General features: G+C 33.7%; 1 protein-coding gene across 1 annotated transcript in view; it reads right to left on the bottom strand.

The window, feature by feature from the left end:
- LOC128989976 (uncharacterized) overlaps positions 1–27,258 on the bottom strand; it is a 163,268-nt gene that overhangs the window by 340 nt on the left and 135,670 nt on the right. The window contains exons 2-5 of the mRNA XM_054412159.1: positions 5,805–6,010; positions 3,331–3,466; positions 2,114–2,247; positions 371–587 (exon numbers count right to left, since the gene is read on the bottom strand). Coding sequence (XP_054268134.1) covers positions 371–587; positions 2,114–2,247; positions 3,331–3,466; positions 5,805–6,010 — 693 coding nt within the window. The remainder of the gene's footprint in view (positions 1–370; positions 588–2,113; positions 2,248–3,330; positions 3,467–5,804; positions 6,011–27,258) is intronic.

Below are 27,258 nucleotides of genomic sequence, written 5' to 3' on the forward strand. Positions count from 1 at the left end.
GAAATCTTCTAGAAGTGACTGCTGATTTCTAACTTGTTGCACCTCATAGTTAAATTACCAACCGTATTACTTTGAATAGAGAATTAATACACATGAAATACAAGAGCATAATTAAATTTTGCTTATTCTTTTCACCCAGTAAACTAAAAGAGGATAATATCGGAGAATATTAGTACTCTGAAGTGTGGCGATTTTGTCGCAGAGCCACTCAACATGTAATTGCTGGGCTCTCAGTATCATTGCATTTCCAGATCACTCCCAAGAACCACCCCCAATGTCTTTTTTAATGTCAAAATACCTCCAAAAGCTTTCTTTCACGATAATTAAGGTTGTTAGAACAATATAAACAAAATCATTTCGTCACACTCACCAGCAGAGTCTCGTGACCCCATGACAGACGCAATCCGAGGCCTGTCTTCGTCCAGCCACATCTCTCTAGCCGTCTGGGTGATGGAGAAGAGGTCGGCGATACAGCGGAGTTGCAGCTTGCCCCCAGGGAAACTGTCAGCAGACAACTCCATAGAGAGTGCAGACACTGTCACCGTGCCGTTGAGACCTGACTGGTGTGTCACCAGGCTAGGCTCTTCCTGAGGAACATAGAGACTAATTACAATTTTGGACTGGGTAATTATCTTCACTGTATTTCTTAAGAACGATAATTTGGATAAAACCTTTAGGTAGAATACCTGGTAGTCAGTAAAAAAGTCCTACATTTATTGGTTCAATTAAAACAGATTTGAGTTATTTCATCTTGCCAAATAAAGATTCATCTTACGGTAATACTATCTCGTATTTCAGTGGCATCGCCATGTGCGTTCATCACCGCAGCATTTATGAAATGAGATCATAACTCTTGTATATAAACACAAACCAAATAAATCTCTGGCCACTGCAGGCAGTCCACTTTATATGAGTGTCGCCTGTGACATGTACACGACGTACTGAGACATTTTATAGCTCGGAACAACCGTCTATAAACTATATTGGAACGCCAAAGAGAGAACAAGTAGTGTTTGTAGCTCTGGTTCCAGGCGAAGCTCTCTATTCTTGAACTATTCTAAGTGTAGAGATTTCATTCGTTTAGGCCATGATGAAAAATCCATCCATAGAGTTGTTGTAGATGATTACTTTGTTCCCCCTTTTATCATTATCGTATTGCCATAGAAAAAGGTATTGATTTGAAATAAAACAAAAGATTGAATGAAGATCTCAGTAAGCTCTATTAGCTAGTTCATGTTTTACATATAAATTATTGAAAAGCGTGACGACGGTATATTGGGGTAATACATTAAAGGTTTTAATAAATATATTTTTTTATAAATAGACCTAATAATTAATTGATGATTTAAGCTGTATTTAAAATTGAATAATGATTCTCAATGATAATTCACGGATATAATAATTCTAAAATGTAATAGATGTGTAATCGTCTGTTTATAGTTCGAAAGCTTCAGGCGTTTAAAAAGCCAGCAAAAAGTTATAACTACGACTATTATCAATGAAAAAAGTTTAGCTGCAGGATTAACAATCTTATTTTCATTACACTAGTGGTATTATCTATTGTGTTTGTTTATAATCTATCGTACAAAAAATATGGCATTTCAAATTGTTTTGGCCAATTTGCTTTGAGTTAATTGTGGGCAAAATTTACATACACAGTAAAATACACTTCAAATCTCACCTTATACCACGTCACGTATGCTGGAGCGTTGGAGGGAGGTGAGGAACAGTTATCTCTCAGAACATCTCCTACAGAGTAGCTACTTGTGTCTAGACTTATCTGTCAGTTGTAGAGTACAGTACACTTAACATCTCACCTTCTCTCCATTAAGGTACTACGTCACGTATGCTGGAGCGTTGGAGGGAGGTGAGGAGCAGTTATCTCTCAGAACATCCACTACAGAGTAGCTACTTGTGTCTAGACTTATCTGTCAGTTGTAGAGTACAGCACACTTAACATCTCACCTTCTCTCCATTAAGGTACCACGTCACGTTGGCTGGAGGGTTGGAGGGAGGTGAGGAGCAGTTACCTCTCAGAACATCTCCTACAGAGTAACTACTTGTGTATGGACTTATCTGTCAGTATCACAGTACATTACATACAACATCTCACCTTCTCTCCATTAAGGTACCATGTCACGTTGGCTGGAGGGTTGGAGGGAGGTGAGGAGCAGTTACCTCTCAGAACATCTCCCACAGAGTAGCTATTCTTCTCTAACTTTATATTTGGCTCCCCTTGTAGCTCGTCTGTAGAACATTAAACATGTGTTGTTAATTTTGTTAATTAACGACTCTGAGTCGACCTTGAGACAGGGAAGAACCTCGTACGTATCAGTTCACATAATGATCAGTTGATCACTGCAGTGAAAGGCCATGTAGATGGCAGTTTTTTAACATTATCTTTTTACCAACCACTAAAATCCCGTACAATTCAATTATATAAATAAATTTTGTATAACCTAAAAACTCAAGAAAAGTTTTACACAGATGTTGTACATAGAAATAGCACTAGAATACCTATATTCATGTATTCTATTCATTAGCAATACCTTATTCGTTACAAAATGTTTGAGAAAATATCATACATATTTTTTAGAATAACAGCTTAACAAATATTTTGCAAAACGTTGCATAAAACAATCTATTAGAATCGTTTCATTCTTTTATTACTTTTTCCTTATTGATCCTCCTCCTTAACATTTAGCTATTTACTTTTAGTTTTGCATTTTAAATTTGTGTATGTTATTTTTATACGACACACACATGGTTGTCATCCAGTATATTTGGAAATAGTTAACAAAGACCATAATCTAGATGTCTTCTAATATTTTTATATATTTATAAAAAAAAAAACTATTTATTCGAGAAGGTATCGAAAACATGTTATTCGTCTCAAAAGATAAATCCCCTAATATTGATCAGAATAAAAGCAAGAAAATCTCAAACTGACTCTAATGGTGTGTGTTTGGATGATATAGAACACTAGAGAGATGTTTAATCTTGGTTAAGGGCTCTTCGATCCTACTTGTGCTCCTATCTTAGGCTTTGCTGTTCTTCAGCCAACATTATATCATTTCAAAGGAAAACAGCAATTGTTTTCTTTTCATTAAAAAAAATTCTTTTAATACAAACATTTGAATTAATTACGAGATATTTTTAAAGGAGATACATTTTAAAGTATCCTTATGTCCAAAGAGTAGTTAGAATATCCAATATACTGCAATTAATTGAGCAATAATACTTCAAATGTGTTTTTTTTCCTGCTATCCAAAAATTTTGATTGACCATTGAACACAATATTAGAAAACCTATGAAATCAGCTGGACTAACCAACAACGTGCATGAAGGCGGAGACAATCTCAGTATGGAAGTCAGGTGCGTCTGTGGATACTTCACATTTGTACTTCCCCGTCAATGACCTCTGCACATCCTCTAGAACAACCATCTCCGTGCCTGAAGCCACCACCTAGGGATCAAGAGTTGTGTTTCAGTTATTTCTCAGTTATTGATTACTCAGTTATCGACTTCGCCTATCGGTTATGATGATGATTGGAATGTCCAATTGAAATCGACCACCACTTACCATCTTTTATATGTATTTACCGTCTTGTGAGTCAACAGTATAAGTGTAAATATATTATTAAAAGTGTTATTTGACGTATTTCTTTTGTCATTTCAGGTAGTGTTTCAGTGTGAAAAAATGTAAAAACCTACAGTAATTAAAACTTACCTAACCTAGACGTCCCTGATGAAAAGTTTGATTTTTGTGTGAATCTTTGTAGTCTTGATGACCTTAATGATTTTTTTTTTAAACTGCAACCCGTATTAAAGTTGCAATTTATGTTAAACCTAATATTCTATCTTACCCCCCCCTCTTTCAGAAATGGGACTGGTTGCAATAACAATAACATTTCTAATACATGCACTTTTAACTATTAATGTTTTGATCGAAACAGTGACGTCAGCCTCTGAAGTAAGACCATTCTTCGTAACGATTATGGTTTCCTTTCCCCCGCCATCAAATGGGGCTAAGACTATCTAAAATATCGGTACCTTCCTCTATTTCCTAAGACCGTAGCTTCATTTCTATACTAATATAGTTTTACAGTTAATGCCTTGTTAAATTAATATTTTTAGAGCACCAACGTCGGGAATCTATCATGTCAAGAATTGCTGGACATTTCCCATAAACTACTCCTCAGTAAAAAACTTTGAACCCCCCCCCCCCCCCCCCACGCACATATATACCATAGAAGCCCCCCATGTAATGCTTTCATATCATGTATAGCTGATTTTGTAAACCCCTTCAATATGTGGTAGAGACTTGAGAAATGCTGAGTGCTTATATTTGAAAAATTTTTAATTTAAAAAGTGCAACCCCTTCCCTTTACAAATTAAATACTTAACCTTTCATCAATTGTAACTCCCCCTTAGAAACTGCATTAACAGCTGCTTAAGAAATTTTACAGTGCTCAGTGTTTATCTACGAACTTAGGATTATTATTTTACTCAAAAAAGAATTCCTCAGTAACAAATTGTCCTTGAGGAAAAGTTCTACAATCCTCTAACCAAAAAATGGGTGTTATGGCGGATCCCTAGCGAGCCAAAGTCGAGTCTAAATACTATACATCATTAGTATATGCCCAGTAGCAACGATACTAGAACCAGTGGACCTAACCTAACCAGTGAATTATGACCAAAAGCTTTAGTTTCAAATATCTACATCCTTTTTTGTATTTTATGGCTTTTGTCATATACAGTCTTGTTGTAAAAAGTTCGAAATACGTAATGTGTTGCTATTTAAACTGATAAGAATTAATTATTAATACTAAACGGAAAACTTAATCAAAGTTTCATATTAAAATGATATTTAGTATATACTAAATAGAGGAGACGGTTTCAATAATTTAGACGAATGACGAACTCTCGGTGGCCTTGTATCGACCAGTGACGTCACAGCTGTCAATCTGTCACAGCCTTGTACACAGATCTGTATCTGACTTTAGTAGATTTACACGTCATATCTAACTACCAACTGCACCTACAATACGATTCTTTCTTCATACAATAAATGTTCTTTATTTCAATAGATATATTATTAGTTTCACTATAACTTAAGGCTCTGGCTATGTTTAATTAGTTTTCTAATGAGTACTTATGCATTTGAAGGGTATGGTAATGTATAAGCAGAACCTAGGAACAAGTGGCAGATTTAATATGCATCCTAACACATCTTGGTCTCAATCGAAAAGGGGGTTTGCGATACATCTATCATTGGGAAAAACTGCGTCTGTGTCGACGCTGTCATTGGAGTTTTAATTAATTGAAAGTATGTTATCGGAGGGATGTTTAGGAGAGTTGTATGTAAGTATGCTATCGGAGAGATTATATGCATATGTCTTAACTCCTGGTTTTACTGTGTATTTCCCCAATTTTTTCCATAGTCAGCAAACACTATTTGTACAAAATTCTATCATTTGATTGACCGATTGGTGTTTAAAATCCATCTTTATGATTTTTTTATAGGGTCAATTTAAATACTACACCTTCAAAACATGATTGGTGATTGATAACTAAGACAACTACAACACCTACTTGGAAAAGAATCATACCTATATAATAAAATGGTTCTGAACATTAATTCTGAGCTAGTCTTTGTAGCTAACTTCTTCGTTGTTAAAAGCCTCTAACTCTAATGCTGAAAGAACATAAAAAAGATACTCATATTAAAAACATCCCACTTATTTCTACAGTATAACTGTATGCCAAAACACAAACGACACAAATCATGCCAGTGGACTTACGTCGACATTTATTCCAGGCAGTGCGAATACTCGGGTGTGCGGAAGCTCCTTGAGCACATACCTGAAGAACTCCTGCTTGCCCTTGTACCACTTGACAGTGTAGAGCTGGTCGCCCTCTAGGTCGTAGAGGCAGAGCAAGGAGGCGGTCGCTCCTGTAGGGACAGCCACGGGGACGCGGATCACCACATCTCTCAGACCTCCAGCCCCTGCAAAAAACATGTTTGTATATGTGTTGTACACTGAAAAGAGGTATCTGGCAAGAAAGTACCTGTATGTGGAATGGAGGCAGGAACATAACCGAAACCCAAGTAATTAGTTTTATTTTTGTTTCTACATTACTTTGATCTCAGACCACCAATTATGTGGTAGAAAAGGTGGAATGTGTTTGGCCGTAAAGTTGTTAATTTTACTTTTCACTGGTGGTAATCTTAATTGGTGTTGGTTGAAATTATGTTTCGAGGTCTAGCTGTAAATCTATTGAAACATTGGTCTAGTAAAAATTAAAAAGTTACAAATTAATGTCTTTACTAGAATTGAACTTTACTTTGAACTCTTTACCTTAGCTTTGTTTTAATTGGTACAGTACCTTCGTAGTTTTGTAAAGTTATGACAGTTATATATAAATAATAGTATAAATAAATGATATATATAAATGATTCTTAAAAACAGAAAGTTTGTAGTGAAGGTTATGAATGAATTTAGTGATGAAAAGGACATAAAATATGGGGTACCTCAAGGAAGCCAAATTGGACCAATACTGTTCATTATATACTTGAATGATTTACTAAACATGATAACCAATTGTGATATATGGGCATATGCTGATGACATCCTAATTTTCTCAGGTCATAAAAACTTTAAAAATGCAGTAAACATTTTACAGGAAGATTTTAACATACTTAACAGATGGACACATGATAATGGGCTAATTATTAATGAGCACAAAACCTGTATCCTGCACTTTCACCCTAGAAATATTAAACTAGAAGGAAGTGTTATGATTAAATACCATGATTGTGACTGTCTACAAGGTTTAAAAGAGTGCAACTGTAGTAACATAAAGGTCACAGACAGCACTAATTATTTGGGCCTTACAGTAGACAACAAACTCACTTGGAAAAACCATGTAGCTGCGCTGAATAAGAAATTAGGTTCATGTACTGCACTGATGTACAATTTAGAAAATAAAGTTACACCAGAGGTTAAAATAGCTGTATACAAGTCTTTATTTGAATCAGTGATGAGATATGGCATAAATGTGTGGGGAACCGCTGCAAATAGCCATTTGAAAATAATAAATAACCTACAGAAAAGATGCTTAAGGGCTTTGGGTCTTAGAATGGATAACAATAACCAAGTTGACACTAAATATTGCATAGGCCTATATAAATTACTTGCACCAAAGGGAATCTTCACTTATAATGTGTTAATTAAAAACCATGGAAATAGTGTATATAAAATCAAATCTCGAAGACCAGTACAAACTAGAAATGTTATCAAATACATAACACCAATACCTAATACTATGTATGGGCAAAGACTGGCAGAGTATCTGGTCCCATACCTGTTTAATAGGCTACCAACAACTATAGAAAATATACAGAACAAAAAAGCCTATAAGATAGCAGTATTTGAATGGCTCTCAAGCAGTGAAGTAAACTTACCTTAGGTTCACCCAGCCTAAATATCATGTTCCAGGCAAAATAAAAACGACTAGGCCAAGCTGGCATCTAACTACATCGGATAGGACACAAAACACACACATATCACATAAATAAATAAGACACTTCACAAAATTAGGTTAAAACTTTGGCACTAAACTAAGGCACACAATTACAGCCACTGTTAAATACAATTTTTACTAACACACACAAAACCCACCACATCAGAAACACAGTACAAAAGACATCTATTAGGGAAGAAAATATCAAAGAAAGCTTCTCAAACATATTAGTTTTTTTTATTTTTTCTCCGCTTTGTATAAATAAATGCCTGCATGGGCATAACTTTTCTTAGTGAGAGGTTATGTCTCAATTCATCAAATTTTCAGGAAACAAGAAACAAACGACAAACAAACGAATACTTTTTTTTTCTCCAGTAGACACTGCCTCTTCAATATTTAGAAACCCCTGGTCTATGAACCAGGAGAAAAAAGACTTCGGAATGAAGCATTGATTATAAATCAGCAATTTTTTTCAAACCATATTAGAATTTTACATTTCTGCTGCCATTATTATGTAGCTTAGATAGGTGCCTGCCACAAACCGCCATGGAATTAGTAGCGCTAGAATATTTATATTTGTAAAAAGAAAAAGAAAAAAAAATGTAAATTTTGTTTGTTACATTTTTGTGAATCAATTGGACCTCGCCGACAAGTTTTGCAAACTTGGCGAGGCCAGATTTTGTATTATCACAAATAAATAAATTTGAATTTGAATTTGAATTTGATATATAGGTATATATAAATGTAGTTGTGGGTAAAGATGATGATTAGTGTCAAGGAAGAAATGAAATTAAATAAGTTAGAATTTGGAAAAAAGAAACAAGAATGTAGAGTGTAGGTAAGGTAGGGATTGGTAAAAGGTGTGCCAGTAGATAGTAAAATATGGAAGGGCAAGGCAAACCACAAGTCCTTGGTTCAAAGGGCAATTGGAACAAATCCAGATAACCTCATTCATTCTAGTTCGGTGCATACAAACAAATCTAGCAGACCTGAATATCAGTTAATAACTTGCAACTTCTTTTGAGATTTCATTTCAAGTTCTTGTAATATATTTAATAAATTGATTCCGTCCAGATTGCCACCATAATCTCTTAATGGAACAGAACGTGATTTTGAATCATTTATCTCTTTTGACATTCCAGTTTTGATTTTCACCCGAAAGAACCAAGCAATACCACACTTGTGAAGGGTTACAGTTAGCATAAGACATGATTTAGCATAAGTTTCAAAATGTCTTTTTTAATCTTGAACCAAATTTAAACTAAAAACCATCCTTTTCAAATAACAACTAAACACGTATCTGTCCTATGGAAACGATTTGAATTTCCCAATATAAACGTGAGGGAAGTGTCGAGTAGAGTAAAATAATCGTTAAAACTTATTACAAAAAACCGATGGTCATGAAAAGCTCACTCTTGTTTCATCCATGAGCTACTGACTTAACTCATGAACAAGCTGGTGACTTTCTCCTTCGACCTGTGGCAAGTACCCTTCACTCAGCACCCCATACTTGTAAGGGAAATTTAGGTATGTTTGTTTTATCAACTATTTGGATTAATTGGTGGTTAACTATGTTTTATAGGATGCGGTGTGTAAAACTAGAAGCTGCGTCATCAGAATGGCCCTTTACTGTCACAAGGGGCTCTCGTCCCTCACATTTGGCATGTTCGCTGTAGTCATTAAACAACCACAACAATTCGTTGATTCATTTGGCGTTTATTTATTCAGAAACATTTTACGTTTTAAATGGTTTATTATTTTTTGATATTGTTTTTATTAATCTAATTTTGATGCATGAAACATTACGCAAATGATCTTTTTGATTCATTGTGCACAATATTATGAGTTTAGTAAGCTAATAAACATACATGTTTAGTTGTCAAAATTTGTATCACACCTTTTTCAGCTAATTCCTAACTTTTTGTATCTGGTTAAGCCTAAGCTGAATTGACTTTGTCAAATAATTTTGCTATGCAGTTTTTGCAGAAATAATGTTTTTCTTAACAAAAAAAATAGTATTAGGTAATTAAGACTTAATGTACATCTCTTTACATTTTAAATTCAAATTAGCTGTACATTTTACACATAACAACTTATTTAATGGCCTAAATGTGTCTAATATTTTATTGTTAGCTTAATTATGTATTTTTATATAGTAAATGTATATGTTACTGGCAAATTAATATCGCTAAATACTGGCTTTTCATAGAATAAACAAACATTTCGTACATTTCCTAAGGCAAAGTATTATAATAATGGGAAATCATAGTGGGAATATGTTTACTTTGACTAGGCGTTGTACCCTAAGCCTGAATATACGAAGATTTTCTATCTACAGCATCAATAAAATATTCACACAACTCAGAGAAAATTTGGAAATGAATACAACTATAATTATCAAAACTCGTTTACAAAGAATTCCTTATCATATAAAAACCTTTACTTTTTGTTAAAAAAAATATGTTACTTTTTTAATATATGTATATAGCCTATACATATAATATTATTAGGATATATAAAATTGATGTAAACGTTTATTGACTATAAAAATATCATATCAAAACTAACGACTGTAGCTCACTAACACAATCGTTCAACAATGAAATACTATACTATGCCATGGACCTTCACATCAAATTTCTTTTTACTCCAACATATCAATAATAAAATTGTCCCTCGAATAAATTAAAATCCTTTTTCCTTGTTGTAAAATTATTTGTATTACGCGATCGTTTGTTATTAAAATTATTACTTAAGGTGGGTTCACCATAAATTAAAATGACTTTCCAAAGTTGGTAAACTATAATCAATTCAGCTTTGACACTGCCAATCCACCGTAATTGACGCTCGCATCTGTTGCTAACTGGAGTGATTTGACATCGCTTATTAAAAGTTGGAGGATTTAGAACTGGTTTGCGAATAGTTTGTAAGAAAATAGCAATTATTGATGATTTTTGTTTGGATTTCTCTTGAGAAAGATTTCTGAAGTAGAGAATGTATACTCATCTAAGGTTTTACTTTTTTTCAAAGATCTTCAATTGTGTTGGTCTCATAACAAGTCATTAATACATATAAATCCGCAGATAAAGTAATGCATTACATTATCAGTTCATATGGCTAAACACCTCATAGGTGATATGATCCCCAGCCCCCAAGGTAGACATCCCGTCTTACCAGACCAACCTCTCCATTAATGTAATCATGACAACACAATAGCATAATGGATGGGGATCATTTGCTCATTTTATTAATGACTAATTAAATCCCCCATCAAATCAAGCATGATTGTGTATAATCTTAAACAGTCTCAGAGATATAAAATGTGAAAATAGGCTGAAAACAATTTTAAAACATAATAAACGATATAATCAAGTTATAACTAAAGTCTAATGCTTCTAGAATTGTTCAGTTACTAACAACGGTATGGATTCCAATAATTCATTGTATATTATGTAATAAAATTACATAATACAACCACATATGCAATATAATCACTTACTTAAATACTTGTTAATAAAATATTCCTTTCGTAAAAAATTAAATTTTAGTTTCTTGCAACTTTTACTGAATTTAGTAAAAATACGTGTTCATTTATTTTTACAATATAAGGACAAATAAAGAGATTGATTTTTCTGAAGAGTAAGGCTCTTTTTGTTTGCCAAAGCGATGTGACAACTGCAATTTAAAAAATAGCTTTTCCGGTCAATCTGCAGCAACTTCGGTAAACAATCAATTTTAATTTGACATTAAAAGTTATCAAGTTACAGGAAAAAATGCTAATCAAGACATCTACCAGGAAATGAAACAATCATGAATATTCAAAAGCTAAATATAATTAAAATAAAATGAGTTCAAGAGTGATCGAGTTTAATATAGAAGTTAAATTACTAAGCCCAAGAGCTATAATTAAAAATATTATAAAAAATATATACTTAGTTCTTGTATGGACCCATTTACTACTGGAAACAATTACACTTCAAATTATCCCCCAAATATGATCATAGCCTGCTTCAATTTATGTTGAGACTCACAAGTTGCTAATTATATTCATTCAAGTTCATGTACAATAACTGAGATGATAAACTGTAATGATAGCGTTTTTAGCTATTACAAATAACACCTATTACCCTACTTAACATTTATCTATACATACTTTTACATAATTTGACATACATTAGCAAGACTTTGGAACATTTATATTTAAATCTTTAAGAAATAAATCTGATTGTTTGACAGTTGTAAATTTGCTAAATTAATTTATCATTTAGTCAGACTCAAAATTTACCGATAACATTGAACATTGAATTTGATTGACATTTCATTAAAACACGTAATTAAACAAAATTTGGAATCAAACTATACAACACTATTAATAATAAAATTCTAATAATCGTTTTAAAATGTGGCTTCAAAAATAAATTGCTTCTAATATGATTCAGTCATAGTGAGTGTGCTAGTCTATGTGAAAATATAGATTGAGCGTTTGATACAAGTACAACAAAGGATATATTACAGGAACGTGATTTAAACATTTACATTTATAATACAATAAAATCTTGAGCATTTTGAAGAGACAAGTTAGAAGGTAGCATTCAGTAAGCAGCTTTTAGGTTTCATTCTCAAAATAGGTTTTAGTTGGCAAAACTTTCCACTGCTCGTAATGATCAATAAATACCAAATGTGAATTCTACATCAACTCAAATTATTCATCAGACTAAATCACCTTAAAATTAAATGTAATTATACTAATTAATAATGCTTTACGCATTCCAAAGCCTCCTATATTGCATGTCTAGCCAGAATAACAAGTTTCACAGAAATTATATTTTTCAAAGGCTACATTTTAATAATTTGATTTCAACATCATCTTACATTCAATTAAAATATTTATAACTATTCCCACCTCTGCCAAGATATCCCCAAAGTTGGTCAGGAGGTTAAGATAGCTTGTAGATTTCTGGACACTGTCTTCTATTCCTGTCGACCTCAATATGGCTGACGTTTAAATCTACATCGATGTTCAGAATCGTCTAGAAACGTCCACACTGTACCTTGGTCATGTACAACTCCAGTCTAAACTGCAGGTTTCATGTTTTGAACACGTTTCAAAGGGGGTAGGAGTGGGGCGGACAAAGTTCATCTCAATCCTGATAAAGGCAAAATATTGATTTTCTATGAACTATGGATTTTCCTGACTGCCTGCAGAACTCTAGTTGCAAAAACCATGTTTAAAAGCAATAACTGTGGTATCCCTCATGGAAGGAGCTCCTAAAATTCCACGAATATGTTATTATGATCATGGACAGTGACCATTTAAGGCAATTGTGGCAATTATTAATTTAAATGGTTACACTATATCTATAATCAACATGTTTCTTTTTCTCCTTAAGGAACATTATAAGAGGACTGGACATCTTAAATGTGCAGTTTTTTTAATATTTTTTCATCCGTAACCATCAATCGTAAAACAATGCTTCAATATGCAAATTAATTGTTTATTTTTAGCTCTATCTAGACGATGGCTTAAATGACAATTGGAAATTTTTAATTTGTAAGGTGAAACATTTGAAAAAAATCTAATTTTGAAAATGTTGATATTCCATAACACCCCATTTGCATTACCCGATATTTCTGATTCTCAAACGCATTCAAGTTTTTGCTACCCTACAAGTTCATGCTGAATTGCATCAAAATCTGACCAACCTTGCTCAAGCTATTGTTTTCACGGATATATTATATAACAAATAGTTATTTTGGCCTCTGGGTACATCAAAATGAAAAAAGTAAAATTACCCCGGATCTAGGTCTTACCATGATACCTACCGACGGTTATAGCTACGGTTGGACTTAAGTCAATAAAGGGAAATTTTCTCAAATAAAAAGTCAAATAAAAGTATTCCTTAAATTTATTATAAAAAGAGTCACGTAACTTAATGTTAGCGATGATGTCAGTATTAATTTTAATTTTATATAACATAGCCCCACAGTAACATTGAATAATGTCATGCTTCCACAATCCAACGAAGTTAAGTACCTTGGTATGCATCTCGACAGACGGCTTACATGGCATTCACACATTTGGAACAAACTACTTCATTTAAATTGGAAAACAAACTGACTAAATTGGCTTATTGGTCGAAAATTATCTGTTGAAAATAAATTACTTTTATACAAAATTGTATTGAAACCTATTTGGACCTATGGTATCCAATTATGGGGAACCACTTCAAACTCAAACATAGAAATAGTTCAAAGATTTCAATCCAAAACACTAAGAAACTTTTTGCAAGCACTTTAGTCTGTCACAAATTAAGTTATCCATCAAGATACAAAATTGCCCTATATTAGAGAAGAAATGGAAAACGAAGCGAAAATTAGAAAGCCATTCAAATTTCCTTGCAGTTAACCTCCCCGATAATAGTGAGGCTGCATATAGGCTCAAAAGAGTTAATCCAATAGACCTCTCAAATCATTTCTAGTTAAACTTTTTATAAGTTTTTGTATGTTAGTGCACTTGAGCGTAACTAACCCACGTTAAAATTGTCATGAAATTTACTTATTGTTCTAGTATAGAATAGATTGTAAATAAATACTTGTAAAAAATATATATTACATAGCATACCCCACGACTCGGATTTGTTTTACAATATACAGTATCTATAGAAGCTAGTTTTTCCAAGTGTTAAGACAGATCTAGTTCAATGAAACACACGATGACATTATAATGCTGGATTGGATTTTTCCTTTTAGATGGTTAAAGTTAGTTTAAAATGGATAATCTGTTTTGTAAATAAATCTGATTGGAATCTTCTCTGAAAAGCGATATAAAACTCAATTACTTCGTCGGGAAGATTACTGTTTGCGTATTTGCGTAGAGCCTATTTCAAAACAATGCAATTAAAGCAGCCGATATCCAGGAAAATCGCCATCCATACTAATAACAATTTCCTGTTTGTACCAAGTTGGACGGTATTACTAACCATTCGTATTTGTATTTACTAATTCTTTTTATGAATATAGTTTAAATGAAATCTATTTGTCTCAAACTACAGCACAATTAATGGGAAATGAGTGAAGTAAAATTTTATATATCAAGACAAGTGAAGTATTTTGTATATAACAAATTCCATGCATTCGTTTATATATTAGTACATACAACAACATATAATTTTACACACCATGTAAACAACAATAAATTATAATTATAACAAATTTAGCTTTGACTAATTTAGTATTCTTAAATATTATTTTTATAAGCTAAAATAAATTAAATCGTAAATTTCTGTAGTGTTTGTTGCAATTGTCTATCCAATATTTTAAAACCCTTCGGAATGTGCAAATGTTTTAACACAAATATGTTAATTTATTCTAATTTTATTAAGGAAAGTTTTACATCCACATCCCTTTGATATATTACAGAAATCGCAGTTTTACTGCAGGATATCAATCGACAGACTTATTATAGAAAAAAAAACTTTTACACACTCTTTTAAACACACTTACACACAACAAACTTTTATAGAAATTAAAACCTGAGGTAAACCTAAAACAGTATACTTTGTCTCGGTTTTACAACAATGACTTTTTTGTAATGTTCTAATATTGTATATATAAAAAAACAATATATCCTATGGTTTAAAAAGTTTATGAAACAAAACCCAATTGTTTATGTTTATAACTTTGGTGCCTACCAGTTTTGTTACAAGCCTGATTTTGTAGTTTCCCATGAATCAATATGAGATGGCTTTTGACCTAAAAGCTACGAACAAAGAGAAATAATTGACTGCGCAATTGTGAATGCAATGCGAGGCCGCAAATTTGACAACAAAGTGTTCATTCCACTACTGAATCAGCAGCCATTTTCTATCTCGTTTCCCAGATTTAGCGCTCATCATGTTTTACTTTGATCACTGACTGTTAATATATGGTACAACATTTTATATTCGTCCTGTATATACTAGGATTTTAACGAGAAATAAAACATAATGTATCTCTAAGGTAGAAACTAACTTTCTGATGCTTTTAGTACGAATGCTTGCATGAAATTGAGGATAGTTTGGAAACAAAATGTCTACAGCATTGTAAGGTTGTCACAACCATGATACACACTTTGTCTACACCACACTTTAAACCACCATAGCTACACTTTATTACTATAAATACTAATTTAATACTACTTTTCACAAAAAATGAGCTAACAGATGTATATGCTCCCAAATAAATAAAGTAAATATTCCTATTTGTGGCCCAACATGTTTAGTCATAAAGTAGAGTTCCGGAGTTATTATAAATACATGTGTTTTACACAGTAATACAATAAAATGAACCTTATACTTTATAACACAATATTGTTCTGTAATTTGTTGTTTAAAATGATATAATAAAAAAGATATCAACGTGATTACCGAAACTGACTTTTAGTAAAATTGGAACTTATTTCCACAGACAAAGCATAAAAAACAGTCAATTAAATTTAGGGTAAAATACTTATGTATATTATGTATATTCAGTCGGGCGAATCGAAATATTTTTCTCGTTTGAAATTATTTATTTAGTACTATGAAAAATATTAAGAAGATAATAAAATGTACAGTGGAAGATTGGGCAAAATAAGTAGGTACTTATAGTTGATAAAATAACAGATACATATTTAGATACCTTTTTATTCAAAAACTTCCATAAAACAACTACTTACTAGCAAAAAAACATTTCCTTTGTCTGAAGTAATGTTTTGGTGGATAATTTTATTTTTTTCTCTATAACATTTGTAAATTACAAACATATTTAATGAACAATTGCAAATATTTTCAATATTAAGTAATTAGTTTACTCTCTACAAGAGTATTTGTCAACACAACACAGCACTGTCGTTTGACAGGCGACATTTCGTTAAATCCCCAGAGAGTCGCTTGTCATTCGTGTCATGTTGAATACCGTTTCACAAAAATACAAATTTCGTTCCTCATCTCATCTACCTAATGTTTTCAATTAACAGTTTCAAAATTATAATTTAGAGTTAGTACGAGAAGTAAAGTTTCTTTTATCGAATATTAGTTTACTATTTGTTGAACTTTACCCCATAAATATATCGTAAACATTACTTAAATCGTGTCCTATAAATATACCCGTATGCAAATCTAACTGTAAATGCAATGAAAACTACGCACTGGCACAAAAAAACATCTAAAGTACGAAAGTCGAACAAAGTATTTAGGTTTTATACGTGTTTTAGCCACAAATTTCGTATAAGATAATCACTTAAATGTTTGATCAAATTGAATTTACAATGCTTAAAATATTGTACCTTACCCTTTTTTATTTCTTTTCACCACACTATGATGTTTTTAGCTGTTTTTACATACGTTAATTGGTGGCTGAAAGCTATGTTTTGCTAGCTATGCCAGCTGTCATCGTCATTTGGGGACCGAACAGGTTTTTACATCCCTAGGGCCACAGAATCAGTTGCCCGCTTACTTCAATGTATATTAAATATATTATGTTTGTGTATATTAAATACACAATCAGTATCCATAGCATTGCAATAGAATGTTTTTATTGTCAACGCTGCCTACTAACTATTTGTTATTATTTTTGCTGATTCCTCAAATTAATTCTTCACATAACCTTAACGTTGTAGTTGTGTTGAGTATCAGTGTGCATTATTATTGTGGTGAATAGTGGTACAGTATAGGGTAAAGTGTGGTGAAAAATCGCGTTTGTACCATGAACCGAAATGGTTTTCGACCCTGGGTACGAAATATACTATGCAATATACTGGGTTTTGATGTAAAACCTTTTACCTTTACAGGAGTTTTTTTCCTGTTGGCCAAATTGAGAACAATGTTCTAGTTTTTATATTTATTTTTTGTTTACTCTTTCACCCCTAATACTCGAAAAGTACTTATATACTCAATTCATGCGTGCATTGTTAATATATTGAATTTACAATATGACATGTATGGAGATTAACAAGTTTAGTGGTGTTTGTGGAGAAGGAGGGGTTTTCCTGTAGCAGCATTTGGAACGCCCAGAGCCAACACTAACAAATGCTGGGCTGACTAGTGCTAATGGCCGCCAGTTAGCTAGGTTAAGTCTGGCTTTGTGTTAACCCACAGTGTATTTGGACTCTTCATTCTTTCATTTCGCGTTTAACATGAAATTATAGTAGCTACTGACTAGACACAAAACTATTGATAAGATATGCGTTTTCCTAAACTTTGGATCAACAAATTCAAAACGGTAGCAATTATTTGTCATACACATATTATAAATATTTTACACGATTTACCTCAATAAAAAAAAATATATATTTATTGGTTTAAAAATTAATTCATTTAAATAAATAATATTTAACACTTCCTATAAAATTGTAAAAATTGTACACAGTTATAAAAAGACGCAGGGCTAAATCTCGTTATAATTCCCACACCAGATTGCAGCGAAGTGAGAGGTATTCATTAAAAACCTGACGCGGTTTAAATGGATCTTGCTGAGTCTGTGTATCTGAATAAGCATAACGCGCAAAAAGGCTCGTTCGTGGATGAAAATGATTTTGAAATCCAGGGAACCTACATTTTAGAAATGTTTTGGTGAGTGATATCAATTAAATTGTTTCTATAGTGAGCAAATGGATGGTCACTATCTACTGTACGGAATCTGCTAAACCTATTGTTTGTGAAATGAGAAATATTGCATTGGCAAAGATTGTATGCAATAAAATGGCTCTGTATTGCAAATTTTTTTAAATCATCGGTCTAGGAATGTGATAAGTAATTAAATAATTATCAAATAATTATAAAAGTATGATTTCATTTCATATTTCTGGTAAAAAATAACAAAAATACCTTTAAAACTACTTTTTAACGTTTTTGTTTTACAATATTTTATTTGTAGCCAACTTTTGGCTGCTTTTATTAAGTAATTTCAAAAAAATGCATAGCAGCTATGTGTAGGAACCTTTATTCTCTTTCACGATATTACATTCACTTTGTTCGAAATCCCCATTATTTCAAAGTTATTTGCAAAAAAACTAAGCTACATCCAAATTTTTTTGTAGTGAGAAAATACTGAGGTTAATCCTTGAGATTAAGAGAAAAGACGTAAAATTGTAATGCTTCAAACTTAAACTAATCAGCTGTTAAGGCCAATTTAATTGTTGAGTGGTATAATTAGTGCTTGCAAACCTTGTTTTATGTGTGGGATTCTAAGGTTATGTGCTTAATCTTTACCAATAATATTAGTGAGTAAAGTGCTGTGTGGATTTCATAACCATTATTTTACTAGAGACCATTGTATTGAACCACAACGGGCTCTGTTGCTAGTCTAAAGAACTGTATGTTACTAGAATTATTATGATAAACATTTTGTACCATAGCTACAATAATTATTGGATATTGTGATAAGAGGTGAGGTAATTTGTTTGTCTGAAGCTTGAGTCGTACATTAAAAATTCAAAAGAGAAGAAGAAATTGTAGTGTTTGTCAAACGGAGCTGCTTGGAGAAAACAGCTGCTATTTTGCAAATTACAGTTGTCACAGCACTTGAGCTAGCACAAAGAGTATAATACTTTGTCTTAACGTATTCTCAGTCGTAGGTTTTTAGCTTGTTCATATTGTTTGATGCAATTCTTTGTATCATACTATCATGCTTCAAACTCAGTTTTCTATCTTTTCTTCTTTTTAAGGGACTAAATATATAATTTATGGTAAATTTAAAACAAAGGCAATACTTAAACCCAATTGTGTGTATTACCGTTTTGATAGTATAAAATGGTAACATTTTAACTCGCCAAGTAGTTTTTAATTGTGTTGAAACTTACAGGGTGTTTAAGCTTGAAGTAATCTCTGCAATTAATACGATTAGGATGAATTGAGTACATAGAAATTATTTGGATGCGGTTGTATTTTTGGATAAAGTAATCAAAAAAGAACAAACTCTCAAGAAATGTCAAAGAACTTCTGTAACCACCAACTTAGTTTTCTTACCAAGAAATAAAGTTGAGCGCTTCTTATTAAATATTCTCTGCTCAGGAAACTGAGTTTCTGAGCCAGGTGTTGAAAACTGTGTCCTCGTGTTGGTCTTAAACTAATTCCTACATTGCTGATATTTTGCAAAACGTTAAAATAAAATCGAATCAAGTAAAAAATCATTCATTTTGCTTTGTGTTAAAAATCGGTTTTAAACTATTCTCAAAAAACCTCCAGTTGGCTCATAGTATACAGGTGTAACGATTTTAATATAGTTAATATAATTTTAATTAATGTATATAAAAGAGTTAATAATTTGTTGGATTTCTTTTACAATATTTAGCTAACACAAAGTTTCCTCATAATACATTTTTATTTTGTTTTATAATCAGTATACAAACATGGTCCTGGTCTAAACTAAGTTACTATCAAGGCCAAGAAATCTTTGGATTTAAAATGTAAATGGAATTTTATAATCTTACTGTAATTTTAATTTGATTTATATTATAAGACTTTTGGAGCCTTTGTATGATCACTTTAAACATGATTGGATTCAAATTTAGTAGTTTCACGTCTAATTGTGTACTTTTGGTCTTATTATGCAGTTTTTTTCCCTAGGAAGCAAGGCACGAGCCCGGAATTGTTTTTCACATTACTTCATGCTAGACCTTGGGGTTCCGGCAATATCACTTAGATAAAATCCATTTGTGATTTGGCGGGGTTTGAACCCGGGACCCCAAGAACCGGAGTCCCGCGTTCTAACCACTAGACCAGCTCGCTCCCCCAGGTCTTATTATACAGTAGTACAAAGAAAAAGTAAAAAGAAAAAGTATTCTGACGGGCAAACGAAGTAGATCGGGTGCTGGGTCCGAGCCCGCCAGGGGTATCTGGGGATCTATCGCTCTGGTTATCTCTGGTTTCCCAGCAATGGGTAAGGCCTCGATCGGGCAGCGGTGTAAATGGGAGGTTGGGGTTCCCCCCGTCAGCGTGCTGATGGTCCCCTTCCTCCTGGCTATTGATGGCGGGTTCTGCCTGTCAGGGATTAGATAGGTCCCGAGTGTTGCTTGCACTAAATGCGTCGGGGCGCTCTACCATGGACCTCTAGGTCCCGACCTCGTGGAACCCAGGTGGAGTGACGCTTAAACAAGCAGCCGGAATCCCTGGTTAGGATTGAGGGGCAACCCTCCTTCCGAAGGGTCTGCTTCGGCAGCCGGCGAGCCTGATGACCTTAAGTCATCCGCCCATGATGTGCAAAAGGTTGATGCGTAAGCTTCGGCCTACATCATGGGGCCCGGGTATGTCCTAAAGGATAGGTACCGGGTATGCAGTCAGGGGGCTTCGGCTCTCATGACAACAATAAATGTAATGTAAATGTAATGTAATGTAATGTAAGTACAAAGAAAAATATAAAAGGAAGGTTATAGAATATTTTAAACATGATCAATATTAGAAATGAAGCAACACTGTCAAAATACTTTTAAAACTACTTATTGACGGGTTTATCTACTGTAAGAAAGGGGATTAACCCCGTACCCACGGTGCTCATCTATGCAGACACTCTGTTCACATTACACTTAGTCGACCAGTTGGTGTGAACAGAGTTGAACAGTAGCATGAGCATCGATTTACAAATTCCTTTCCCAGCTGATGTGAGCTAGGCGATGACCGGTAGGGCTGACTTCCAAGAAACACCGTTAACCTATAAGCCACACACCCTATCGGTAATCAGCCAATGAGAAGGGCTAATGAAGAAGAGAGGGGTCAAGACTCTTGGAGCTGGAGGATCTGAAGGAAAACATCGAGGAGATCACCACGGGCCACCGGAGAAAGAAGATCGGGAGTTTGGGAGTGCGTGTATCGGTGTGTGTGCTTCTGGGACAATAGACAGTATGTAGAAAGACTAAAATATCTAACTAACACTTTGTCAAACATAAAAGTCATATAATTTGTCAGTAACTAATTCTTTTATATTTTCAATTGATTTTCTTTTCTTGTAAATTTAACGTTGCAAATTAATTTATCTTATTATTGTTGTTTTTTGCATTTTCAAAGTTTTCTTTTGCTGTTGTAACACTTTTTACTTTTGTTGTTTTCGTAATTTATATTTTTGTTCATTACACGTTGAGTAACACCCTTAAGCAGTCTTATGTCTCATTAACCTAACACCTCTTCACTAAGCTAAGCGAGTGTAACATTTAGGAAACTTAAACTTAAAGTGAGGCATGGGACTCGCATGGTGGAGGCAGCCGCACGGCGAAGGCTGTCTTTTCATTTTGGACTAAACAATAACGATCCTACATTTATTTTAATAAATTATCTTGAAACAAATTATATGACTTGTGAATTATTTTAGTTTATTTATAGTCAATTATAGTCACTTAAGTTAATATCAGACTCACGAATCGTAAAATGTATAGGGTGTTAGTTTAAGATAAAACTTAAAGATTATGAACAAAACAATATAGGCCACTAACTCAAATAAAAACACGTATCTTAGCTAGGCCCATAACCTTAATAATACCACCAAATGTAGCTTATGTAGGTTTGTCACATTACTAAAACTTAAAATATAATTTATGGATTTAGATTTTGAAATTGTTAACATTGACATATATAGCTTAAACAAAACTGAGGCTTTACAACTAGCTTGTCAATATAAAATACAACTCCCACCCATCCCTGAAACCGAAACCCTAGCCAATCTAAGAACAAAATTAGCTTTCACCAAAGATGTTTTCAAGACTGCATTTAGACATCCTAGTTTTGCTGAGGCATTAACAGACTTGTTCTTTAACAACATACTAGAAGATAAAACAAAAGAACAGTTTAGAGATTTGCTAAAATTCAAGAAAATACTTCAAGAAACAACATATGACACTGCACACACTTCTGACGACCTAACACAACCTAAACCTGAACATTCACAAAACCTTTATGAAAACAGGTCAATAATAGAACACGAACAATTGTTACATAGCTTTAATTCGTTAAACTTAAATCAAGAAACCCATCAAAATCACAACCAACCAGAAACCCCTAACACATCAACACAAATAGCATCTCACCCTAAATCATATATAACCAACAAAAACATGGCTGATGAGTCAAAAGAGAAACTTCCCCTAATAAAAGCAGGCACATACTCAGGTCTTCCTTCAGAAGATGTACATGAATTTATTCAAAAATTCAATATTGCATCAAGGTGCAACCATTGGTCCGAAAAAACTAAAATTGAACTTTTCCCCACACACTTAACGTCTACCCCATATAAATGGTTTGCACTCTACAAACATGAAAACAATGAAACTAGTTGGGCAAACCTAGAGTCTGAATTTATTAAAGCATTCAGCCCAGTTGCATTAATTGATGACTTACAGACGGTCCTTGAAAATCGAACACAAGGAGAAAATGAATCTCCAATGCAATTCCTATACGAAATCATTCACCTTTCCCACAGAATAGATCCCAATATGAATGATGCAAAAATAATAAAATTCGTAATTCAGGGAATAAAACCGGAAATTTGTAATGACCTAGTGAGAATGGAAAACAACTCACTTAAACAGCTAAACGAAAATCTGCTAAAAATTGAATCTCAAAGAGCTATTAGGAATAAAAATCAGAGAAAATACCAAACCTCAGCTGAACGCGTTACCCTAATAAAACCTAAACCAAAATCGATAACGTATGAAACTGACGAATTAGACAACTTAAAATTAGAACTTAGGGACATAAAAGATACATTATTAAGTCTCAAGGCCAAACCTGATGAAACAAACTACCCTAGGGACAACCCACACAAAGAAACTTATCATCGTTCAAGATCCACACAAAGAAGAGACATTTCCCCTCATCCCAGATATGACAGGTCAGCTGAAAAATATAGGCCCAGAAGCACTTCTCGAAACTCACAAAATGTATCGAGAAGCTATTCACCTCACAATTCACATCACTCCAACAGACAACCTATCCCAAGAACCAGACTAGATTATAGATCACCACACCGATCACAAAACACTCCACTCTTTTGTCACATATGTAACAAAAACAATCACGCCACAGAAAATTGTTGGTACAATGCTAGAGCTAACCGTAGGAATCCAAAATACTCAAATACACCTTCCAAATTTTGTGCATATTGCAAAAGAAATAACCACACCATTGACCAATGCTTTAGGCGTCCTGCTAAAAGGGAACAGTTTCCAAAAAACTTCTAAAGCAGGGAAGTCAACTACCACAAAATAGATATTTGGCTTCCCAAGATAAACAAATACAAACGAGATATTTCTGGAACACAACTAAACGTTTCCCTCATTTCAACAAATCATCAATCTTAGAACAATACAATAATTCAAAATGTAATATGTTTTCACCATTAAGCCCTCAATACCAACACAACTTTCCAACAATTGAGGATTCGTTTCGTGTAAAACATAAAGTTAAAGTAACCCCAATAATTAAATCACTTCCTCCAAGAACAACAATAACATCAAGAAATATTCAAAACACACAACTCGAGAACCAGACCAACATCATTCCTACAGCTACGGCTGAACCTATGACGACCTTGCAGCCAGCTGATGGAGAAGATAACGCACCACAACAAACGCCTACGTCACAAGCGTCGACCCACTGCTGCCTAGGAACACCGACTCAGCAACTGACGTCACAGCACCGCACAGCTGATCAGCCCAAGACTCTACGTGCAACATCTGTTAACTCTTCACGACCTTCAACGTCGGATGACAACAACAGCTTCAGTATGAGTACATCACTTCCAGGAACCTCTACAGATAGACACGTGGATTCATCAACTGCAGGAGTTTGTTTAACAGCTAGTGAAGCAACAACCCTCCAGAATCAAATCGACAAAGAAGTTTTCCAACAAAGTTCTAAACACCTAAATTTGAGAACCCTTATTAAATGTGATAAAAGACAATCTAAATGCACACTATCGGATATTTATGACTTAATTTTTAATGTTAAGCAAACAAAAACATTCCCTACATTGACACTAAATATTGATATACCAGAAAATGGACAGACTTATTCAGCTACCTTAGATACTGGTTGCAACTATTGCCTGATAAAATCATCAATTGTAAATAACCTATCCTTTCAAACAGATAACTTACCCTTAATTGTAGCTGCTAACGACCAACCAGTCAAAGTATTAGGAAAACTTTTACTACCAATAACAATTAATGGCTGTGTTTATCCAACCAACTTTTACGTAATTGAAGATTTGGCAACTGACGTAATCTTGGGAAATTGGTTTTTATTCCAAAACTGCATGGAATTGGATTTTAAGAAACAGGAAATCAGACTAACGAATAAAGATAAAGTTCATTGCATCACAATGGACAAATCTTGGTTACTTAATTTAAAACCGTTTGTTCTAACAACTATAGCGGAGTCTAGTAATGAGATGGTTGAAATTAAAGTTCCTACAGACACAGTTATTGCTCCCCAACAACACTACAAATTAATGGAAATCTTGCCAGAACATCATCAATATGAACTTGATATAGATTTAAATTACCGAGACAAAAAGAACCTCCACTTTTATATCTCATCAGAAAACGAAAATTCACAAAAGTTTATTTACGCTTACAATGCAAGTAAATCTCCAAAATGGTTAAAACAAAACGTAATATTAGGTTATTTAAAACCAAATGCCGAAGTAAAAACAAGAACATGCACACATCCACCTAAAATAAAACCACTTCATCCTTCTAAAACAATTGCACTTGACAGAAATGGCAACCCACTTGACATAAATCCAAAATTGACAGTCAATCAGCATAACAAGTTAGCAGCAATATTATTTAAATTTAGCCACATGTTTACTAACAAGACAGAAGATTTAGGTCCAGCTAAACTACCACCAGTTAAACTTAACCTAAAATCAGATGCTAAACCAGTATATCATCCTCCTTATAGGCAAAGCCTAAAAGAACGCAAAATCCTTCAAGAAGAAATCGAAAAACTAACAAAGGCAGGTATACTCGAAGAATCGCCCGAATACACAGAGTTCGCCAGCCCAATGTTCGTAATAACCAACTCTGACAGCTCATCGCGTGTAATATCTGATTTGAGATCAGTTAACAAATGTTTAGAACAACAAAATTTCCCCATAGTCTCAGTAGATTTGGTCTTGTCTTGTTTATCTGAAATGACTTATTTTACCCACTTAGATTTGAAAAACGCTTTCTTTCAGTTAGAGATAGCCCCAGAAGACAGAAAATATTTAACCGTTATCACACAAACGGGAAAGTATCAGTTTAGAAGAATGCCACAAGGGCTATCCATTGCTACAGTAGCTTTCCAAAGAGCCATAACTAGAATTTTATCAAAACATTTGTATAGCAGATGCATACCATTCATTGATGACATCACCGTGTTAGGAAAAACATTTGACGAACAGTTGGAAAACATAGAAATTATTTTACAAGAGCTAAACAATGTTAACCTAAAGCTAAACTCAAAAAAATGTCAATTCATGTACGATAAAATAAACATACTTGGACATGAAGTAAGTTCTAAAGGCTGTTTGCCATTAAAAACAAATATAGAATCCATAATTAAATTTAAAACCCCAACTACCATTAAACAAGTAAGATCGTTTCTTGGAGCTGCAAATTACTTCCGTAGATTTGTTAAAAACTTTGCAAAAATAGCCATGCCCTTAACAACACTCATAAAGGAATTCAACGCAACGAAGAAGTTTCAATGGACAAACGACTGTGAGACTTCATTCCAGGAACTCAAGACGATTCTCACCTCACCGCCACTTCTCAGCCACTTCGTAGAACACAGAGAGACCAGAGTGTACACAGACGCATCAAATTATGCTATAGGAGCAGTAATGACCCAGTATGATCCAGAAACATCTACAGAACATCCTATTCAGTATTTAAGTAGAAAATTAAAACCAAATGAAGTTAACTACAGCGTTTCAGAAAAAGAATTCTTATCCTTAGTCTATGCATTGGTAAAATGGAGAGAATTTTTATTCGGAAGAAAAGTAAAGGTTTTCACTGATCATTCTGCATTGCAATATTATAAATCATTTAAAGGAGCTTCATCTAGACTCACCAGACTCTCGAATTTAATATGTGACTACGACCTGGAAATTACTCACAAGGCAGGTAAATCCTTAGTCTTGCCTGACTTCTTAAGCAGAAATCCGGTTGACAAGACTATAGAAGAGGATTTCACTTTCAACCTTACTTCAGTAAATGCCCTTCATCTCGTGGACTTGAAGAAATTGCAAGCTCAGGACGATGACCTAAAATGCATCTTACTTGCTTTGGAAAATCCTGATCTTGTGGAACAAAAGTACAGGAAAATGGCCACGTATTACAAGACGGAGAATGGTGTACTCTACCGAATGTACAACGATTCTGATCCTCACAGACATGTTATAGCAATACCACGAAAACTCGTCAACAACATCCTTCAGGAGTACCACAATTCACCGTTATCAGGAGGACATCTAAGTACATTCAAGACTCTCGGAAAAATCAAAGAAAGATATCATTGGATTGGTATGTCAACAGATGTCGAAAACTACGTGAAAACCTGCGAAAGTTGTCAGAAAAGAAAGAACCCTCCGAAGAAGAAGTATGGCTTCCTTAATCCTATCCCTCCCACTAACAAAATATTTGAACGAATCCAACTTGACATAATTGGTCCATTAAATCCTAGCAATAGATATAAATACATTTTAACAGTAACTGATGCCTGTAGTCGATTTGCATTT

Source organism: Macrosteles quadrilineatus, unplaced genomic scaffold (assembly GCF_028750875.1).
Source record: "Macrosteles quadrilineatus isolate MER2022 unplaced genomic scaffold, UCM_ALF_1.0 Scaffold_3__2_contigs__length_128488019, whole genome shotgun sequence".
In the NCBI taxonomy this organism is placed as follows: Eukaryota; Metazoa; Arthropoda; class Insecta; order Hemiptera; family Cicadellidae; genus Macrosteles; species Macrosteles quadrilineatus.